The sequence below is a fragment of the Hordeum vulgare genome, chromosome 4H (assembly GCF_904849725.1).
Source record: "Hordeum vulgare subsp. vulgare chromosome 4H, MorexV3_pseudomolecules_assembly, whole genome shotgun sequence".
NCBI lineage: Eukaryota > Viridiplantae > Streptophyta > Magnoliopsida > Poales > Poaceae > Hordeum > Hordeum vulgare.
Window position 1 is genome coordinate 303,171,874 of NC_058521.1, and position 7,728 is coordinate 303,179,601.

Consider the following 7,728-nt stretch of genomic DNA (forward strand, 5'->3'; position numbering starts at 1 on the left):
CACGTCGCCGGACGACGACATGGAGCTCCACGACCTCGATCACACTCCAGCTCAGTACCGCAAGATGAAACATGTGCTCACGGAGCTGGATGCGGTGGCAAGAGAAGAACATGTCGGGCTTTGCCTTGTCACTACGGAGGAGCCTAGCAGTGTCGACGAGGCGCTCGAAGAGGCGTGTTGGTAGCGCACCATGGACGCCGAGCTCGCGGCGATCCATGATAATGGGATGTGGGAGCTCGCCATGCTCCTGCCCGACCGCATGGCCATGGGGATCAAGTGGGTTTACAAGGTCAAGAGGGACGCTGTCAAGAACATTGTGAAGCACAAGGCGAGAGGCATGGATTATGACGAGGTGTTTTCCCCGGTGGCGCGCATGGAGACCGTGCGGTTGCTGCTAGCGCTCGCGGCGCATCATGGGTGGAAAGTCCATCACATGGACGTGAAATCAGCGTTCTTGAATGGGGATCTTCGCGAGGAGGTCTACGTGCATCAGACGCCAGGCTTTGTCAGCACCGACGACGAGGGAAAGGTGTTGCGACTCTGGAAGGCATTGTACGGCCTGAAGCAGGCGTCGCGGGCATGGAATGCAAAGCTTGATGTGTCGCTCATTCCGCTCGGTTTTGAGCGAAGTCCTCTTGAGCACGCGGTGTACATGAGGGGCACGGGCGCGTCGACTCTACTCATCGGCGTCTACGTCGACGAGTTGATCATCACCGGCACCGGAAACGAGGAGATAGCTGTGTTGAAGGAGCAGATGAAAAATATGTTTGACATGTGAGACCTTGGGCTCCTCACCTACTACCTCGGCATAGAGGTGCAACAGAAGGCTGGCGAGATCACCATATGCCACAGCGCGTATGCCACCAAGATCATGGATGCTGCTGGGATGAGGGGGTGCAACCCCTTTGACACACCTATGCAGAATCGGCTGAAACTTGGGAAAAGCGGCGTTGGCCAAGCCATGGACGCCACACGGTACATGAGCATCATCGGGAGTCTTCGGTACCTCTGCAACACGAGGCAAGACATCTCGTTCGCTGTTGGCATGGTTAGCAGGTACCTGAAGGCGCCGACGGCGGCGCACTAGGCTGCTGTCAGGCAGATCTTGCGCTACATCAACGGGAAGATGGACTAAGGCTGCTGCTACAAGCAAGGTGGTGTAGCAGTGCCGAAACTGATTGGCTACAGCGACAGTGATCACGCCGACGGTGTTGACAATCGGCGGAGCACGACGGGAGTGGTGTTCTTCCTCAACTCCAGTCTGATCACGTGGACCTCTCACAAGCAGAAGGTCGTCGCCATCTCGTCATGCGAGGCCGAGTATATGGCGGCGGCAACCGCAACTTGCCAAGACATGCGGATGTGCATGCTCCTCGGCGAGCTCAACGTCGATTTCAACGAAGGCGAAGCTGCGCGTCAACAACAAGTCGGCAATTGCTTTGAGCAAGAACCCGGTGCACCATTGATAGAAGTAGGCATACCGACATATGCTACCATTTTATTCGTGAGTGCATCAAAGACGACAAGGTGGAAGTCAACCACGTTGGGACTGACAGACAGCTTACGGATTTCCTCACCAAGGCGCTAGAGCGAATCAAGTTCGTTGAAATGCGACTCAAGGTTGGCGTTATCATGGTGAGCACCACACGTCGGGAATTAGGGAATGAAATGTTGAACATGTACTTCTATCACGTGTGCGTGTACACGCAGAGACCGAGTTTTTTTCCTGTTAGCATTAGCTAGATTGGTGCGGCTGTAGTAGACTCGGCACGCGCCCACCTCGCATGAGTCGTACGACGTGGGATGGCACGTCCGGTAGGCTGGGTAGCGACGGGGGATTTCAGTTTCAGTCGTTGTGCATATAGCTGGCCAAACGGGCCGGTCTGCGAGCCCGCCGGCACGGCAAGGCACGGGCGACTTAAACGGGCCCGTACCAAACACGGAGCCCGCCTCGAGCCGTGCCTGGGCCTGAAGGCTGGGCACACGAGCCGGCACGACACGACCCGTTTACATTTTTTATTTACATATTTATATATATATATATACAACGTATAAAATAGCCCAATAAGCCAAAATCAGTTAAAAACTACCTAAAAAGGCATAAAATCGTGCTTAACGTGCCGACGGACCGACTCGTTTAGCTCCCGTGTCGTGCCTAGCCAGGAGGCTGCGCACATGGGCCGGCACGGCACGGCCCGACTAATATACGTGTCTGGACGGGGCCCGTTTGGCCAGCTATGATTGTACAAATAACTATGAGCTAATGAGAAAAGTTGCATTCAGAAAAAAAAAAACACCCTGTGTCATCTTCCTCTCGCCGTTGCTCCCGCTAGCCAGAGAGGGTGTGAGAGTTGGCCAGTTCCAACAGTGGAATCGCTCGGCGCTGGATCCACCAGAATCCGTTGGATTCACAGGCCACTCCCGACCCGTCCATTCAGCCGAGAGAACCAACGGCAGAGAGCGCCCGGCCCCGCTGAAGACGCCACGTGGAGGCTGAGGAGCGCGCAGCAACCGACCTCGTCCGCTGAACCGCTCGCTCCCTACCCCACCATGTGAAGCAGACACCAGGGCCCACCCTCTCCTCCTCCACACTCTCGCACACACTTCTTCACTTCTTCGACTCCTCCGATCTCTCCACTCAGAGTCCAGCAGAATGGCGACCAACTCCGCCTCCATCATTCCCGCCGCTTCCCACCTTCATCGCTTGCACGGACGCCTCCTCCTCCATGCTCGACGTGGAGCCGGGCAGCGGGTCGTCGTTGTCCGCGCGGTCTCGGGGGATGGGGGTCGAGGCGGGGGGCCCTCGTACCTGGACATGTGGAAGAAGGCAGTGGATCGTGAGAGGCGCTCGGCGGAGCTCGCGTACCGGCTGCAGCCGTCTCCGCCGCCGGCGGAGGCGGAGGCTGAGGCGCCCCCGCAGGCGGACGTGGAGCGGAGGACGGCGCGGTTCGAGGAGATGCTGCGGGTGCCGCGGGAGGAGCGCGACCGCGTGCAGCGCACCCAGGTCATCGACCGCGCCGCCGCCGCTCTTGCCGCCGCGCGCGCTGTACTCAAGGAACCGCCGCAGTCCTCGCCAACGCCGCAGCCGCACAAGCCGACGCCGGCCACCGGAGTGGCAGAGCCGGGCAACGTTTTTGATTCACGCAAGGCTGCAAAGGGGCTGGAGGATCAGGGTTCCGGGCAGGATAGCCTACCGGCGGCGTCGAACTCGGAAAAAGGTAGGACCACTAGGGGCACGTGACTTTGCTTTTGGCAGCTCCCGTGAACATCGCACTAGCTTCGTGTTTCGCCTAATAAAAGAAAGCCTGACATAAGCAAAGGTAGTACAATAGTTCAAAAAGAGTTTGGCATGAATGGCCAATCCAACAAATAAATCCAATAAAATTAAGGGTGAAATTGTCTACTGAAACTGAAACGGAAGCGATGAATGATATTTCTCTCGACTGTCTCAGTTCCTACCAATAGCACGCACTGACATAGTTGCACCCGGTCTCTATACTGTGTAGTTGCATTTGTGCTTATTTGGAAAGTATAATTCTGGTAAGGGCCAAGTGGATTTATCAGTTGAGTTGGATACAAAAACTAGAGTTATGTCTGCATAACCATTCTAGTAGTACAAGAATGAACATTACCAATTGACAAGCATATTATGTCCCATTACTTAAATTAACCCTTATCAGAAATGGATGTCCTTCTTGATTTTTTATTCTATTGGGTGGGACAGTTTCGGTGCAACTTGCTAGTCTTACGCGTATTGGAAAATTGTTATATTTTTCTGTATCTACTGCTGTCACTAGAGTGATTACAGTAAAGAAAAAAATACCCATTACATTCTGAAGATGATGTGGATACTGGATCAGTTATGATAATACTATGTTGATTTTAGATATTGAGGTCTTAGGCTATGTCCATTTTGTGACACTGTTAGTTTCATGCTGCGGCAATGCTGTTGTATTAGCATTCTTGAAAAGAATACTGTTGTACTCCCTCTGTACCTCTCCCTAACTACAATTATTTAGGTACAGAGGAAGTATAAAGGACACCATCAGTATTACTGGGGTGCTTTTTAACTGCAAACTTCTATTTATTACAACATCCTCCGTTCCATGTGAAATTATGCTTCTGCCCTGACACCAGTAATCTCCTATTTACTCAGTGACAAACTCTGGGGATTCATATCCTTCCAAACAGGCAAGTTCCAAGCTTGGTACTCCTGGCCCGGATTTCTGGTCGTGGTTACCACCGGTGGACAGCAGCAGTGAACCGAGAGAAAGCAATACTGTTTTAAAACCATCAAAGAAAGTGGATTCCTTCTCCAGTCAGCCTGAGATGTTAATGGAAAAGGAACGGTCAGCAGACTTCTTATCCCTTCCGTTCGTGGCCTCTTTCTTTGAGAAGAAGGAAGATCGGTCTCTTCCTCCCTTCCAGTCATTCGTGGAGCCTGAGAATACAGATTCCAAGGCCAAGCCTGTTGCTGATGCAGAGGAAGCATTTGAGACGCAGTTCTCACAGAATGCAGCTGAGACGGCTAGAGCTCTCAGTACTAGTGATGATAAGTCATCCCATGGGATAGACCCAGATGGTTCAAAGTGGTGGAAGGAGACCGGTGTAGAACAGAGGCCTGATGGTGTTGTTTGTAAGTGGACTGTAGTTAGGGGAGTAAGTGCTGATGGTTCTGTTGAATTTGAAGATAAGTACTGGGAGGCTTCAGACCGGTTTGATCATAAAGAATTAGGTTCCGAGAAGTCTGGTCGTGATGCTAGGGGCAATGTTTGGCGGGAATACTGGAAGGAGTCGATGTGGCAGGTGATTTTTTCCCTAATTCGATAGCATTATCTTCTCACTGTGTGGCGTATAAAACCTGCAATATATTACACCCTCGGTCCCATAATATATCAGTTGTAATAAACATATTATTATTGGGACGGAGGGAGTATTACATTAGTTCTCCCTCTGTACACTAATGTAAGACGTTTTTGCAGTTCAAATTGAACTACAGAAACGTCTTATGTTAGTGTACAAAGGTTGTACTAAGTAACGTTTCAAATGGTGCCTGCTCAGGTCATTGCAGCATTCATTGTGTGACCTAGTAGGAGCTGCATCGATGAGATACTATGCCATGCCTGTATGCATATGTGTCTGCAAACTGAACTCTAGACACATGCTAATTAAATGTCTCCCCAGAGTCTAATCAAGTGGTTTACCCAAAAAAGAGAGTCTAATCAAGTGGTGCATTTTAAACCATGTCAGGATTTCACATCTGGTCTTATGCATATGGAGAAGACGGCAGACAAGTGGGGAAAGAATGGCAAAGGGGAGCAGTGGCAAGAGAAATGGTGGGAGCAGTATGATTCAAGCGGTAAAGCTGAAAAATCTGCTGATAAATGGTGCAGCTTAGATCCAAACACGCCATTGGATGCTGGGCATGCTCATGTTTGGCATGAAAGGTATGAGTCATTAGTAGCTATATTTATAATAATAATAATTATATTTGTCTATGGTTCCATGCAGTGGCGGAGCCAGGAAAGAAATGGAGGGTGTGCACACCTAATTTTTTTTCTACTTATTCCAAGTGTCATACAATAGTTGGCAAAAATATAATACAGATTGCTCAATCAAGTCACACAACATTATAGTTCCTACATATTCCGAATTTGCAATGTTGCAAATACAAAGTCTTACATGGATACAAATATGTAACAACTACTACACTGAGTAACTCTACGACGTTCCTTTGCCATGAAAGCTTCAACTATGTCTTCCTTGCTTACTTTCAAGAACACATCTCGTTCAATGAGTGTCACTAAGCAATTGTTCATGAGATCATCACTCATACTATTTCTCAACTTATTTTTCACTAGATTCATTGCCGAGAATACTCTTTTAACACTCGTCGTGGCCACAGATAAGATTAATACCAATTAGATAAGCATGTAGATCAAATCATAGAGAACATGTTTTTTTTAGAGCAACCACATATTTCATTAATCAAAAATCAAGTTACATGAAGCAACACATGTGGACACTAAAAGACAGACCGGGATAAAATGATTATCGTGAAAACTTTGCAGAAAACATCCTAAGAGATCAAGAAATACAAAAAGATATCTAAGAACTTCCATGCCCTATATGATTAAGCTTAGCTTTTCTCCTTGCAACAGAGTAAGATTGCTGAAGCCCAGTATTTGATCCTCTGCAGGTGGGGTGAAACGTATGATGGTTGCGGAGGCAGCGTAAAATACACGGACAAATGGGCTGAGCGGTCAGAGGGCGACGGGTGGTCGAAATGGGGCGACAAGTGGGATGAGCATTTCGACCCTAACAGGCACGGCGTGAAGCAGGGAGAGACCTGGTGGGAAGGCAAATACGGGGACCGGTGGAACCGCACCTGGGGCGAGGGCCACAACGGCTCCGGCTGGGTGCACAAGTACGGCAGGAGCAGTAGCGGCGAGCACTGGGACACTCACGAGCCGCAGGAGACGTGGTACGAGAGCTACCCGCATTTCGGCTTCCACCACTGCTTCGAGAACTCAGTGCAACTCTTGTCCGTGTCCAGGCAGCCTCCAAAGAATTTCAAGCTTGGGAAAAGAGTAGATGCTTCTTAATTAGGAACATCTCAGCTGCCTTTCCAAAGAAAAGTTATTCATAAGCTCTTAGATAAATTCATCCTTGGTCACTGGACTCGGTTTGGAAACCAAGTGGAATGAAATGTCATGGTATGATTCCATTAGGCCGTGTTTGGAATGGTTGTAATTAAATACAGAGGTGTTTATTGTACATTTGTATCTTATCGGCCGCTTAATAAATTGCATGCGAAAATGAAACAACCAGTTGAGGTCTGTAATATTTCTACAGGTGTATTTGGACGAAACCGACAATCCAATCAGCCCCTTAGTGTGTTTGGTTACATTCTTGCATTTAGTACTGAGTTAAAAGTTGGAATGGAATGATTACATTAGTGTGTTTGGTTTGGGAATGAAATGTGATGAATTCGATTCAGGTCACCTTCCATGCAAATGATAAGATTAACATTCGTACACTTTGAAACATAAATCAAATTGAATAGAACACATAAGATCAAACTCACACATAGAATGGCTTGCGTTTCACATTGAGCTGGATTTCAGTTAGGAAAATAAGTTACAAATCAAATTGAATAGAACACATAAGATCAAACTCACACATAGAATGGCTTGCGTTTCACATTGAGCTGGATTTCAGTTAGGAAAATAAGTTACACATTTTCGTAGAACTCATGTCCAGCTATATTTATAGAAATCCGTGTATTTCATACGCGTGTCTTTCCCATCTATAGAAATCCATTTTTTGATGTGAATAACTCAAAAACAAATATGAAAAATTGGTCATAGAGCCTGTCCATTTTTTGATGTGAAAAACTCAAAAACAAATCAGAAAATTGGTCATACTCCGTACAAGGCATGTCCAGCCCGTGTCTGTATTTTGAGTAGAGAACCGCTGGCAAGCACCAGCTCAACGCCATAGCTGGCCTGCTCTTGTACGCCGCCAAAAGAGTTCTGGTGGACGGGGGCGATGACAAGCAGGAAAGCACCATCCAAGAATGGGAGACAATTTTTAGATTGATCTCTCATCGCGTGGGCCCAACGGTCCACGGGGCCTTGATCTGTGCGTCCTGATTGAGGGCGCCCAACCCATTATGGTTGGCGGACCCCTGTGACCCGTGTTATATAAAGGACGGTGGGGTGCTGG

The 7,728-nt window shown here is 48.7% G+C and overlaps 1 protein-coding gene across 1 annotated transcript; it reads left to right on the plus strand.

The window, feature by feature from the left end:
• Window positions 1-2,555: 2,555 nt before the first annotated feature.
• On the plus strand, window positions 2,556-6,827 carry LOC123448536. The gene is made up of 4 exons (XM_045125466.1): window positions 2,556-3,218; window positions 4,157-4,806; window positions 5,251-5,447; window positions 6,200-6,827. The coding sequence occupies exons 1-4, from the start codon at window positions 2,654-2,656 to the stop codon at window positions 6,603-6,605; spliced, it is 1,818 nt and encodes a 605-aa protein (XP_044981401.1). The 5' UTR covers window positions 2,556-2,653; the 3' UTR covers window positions 6,606-6,827.
• Window positions 6,828-7,728: the final 901 nt, after the last annotated feature.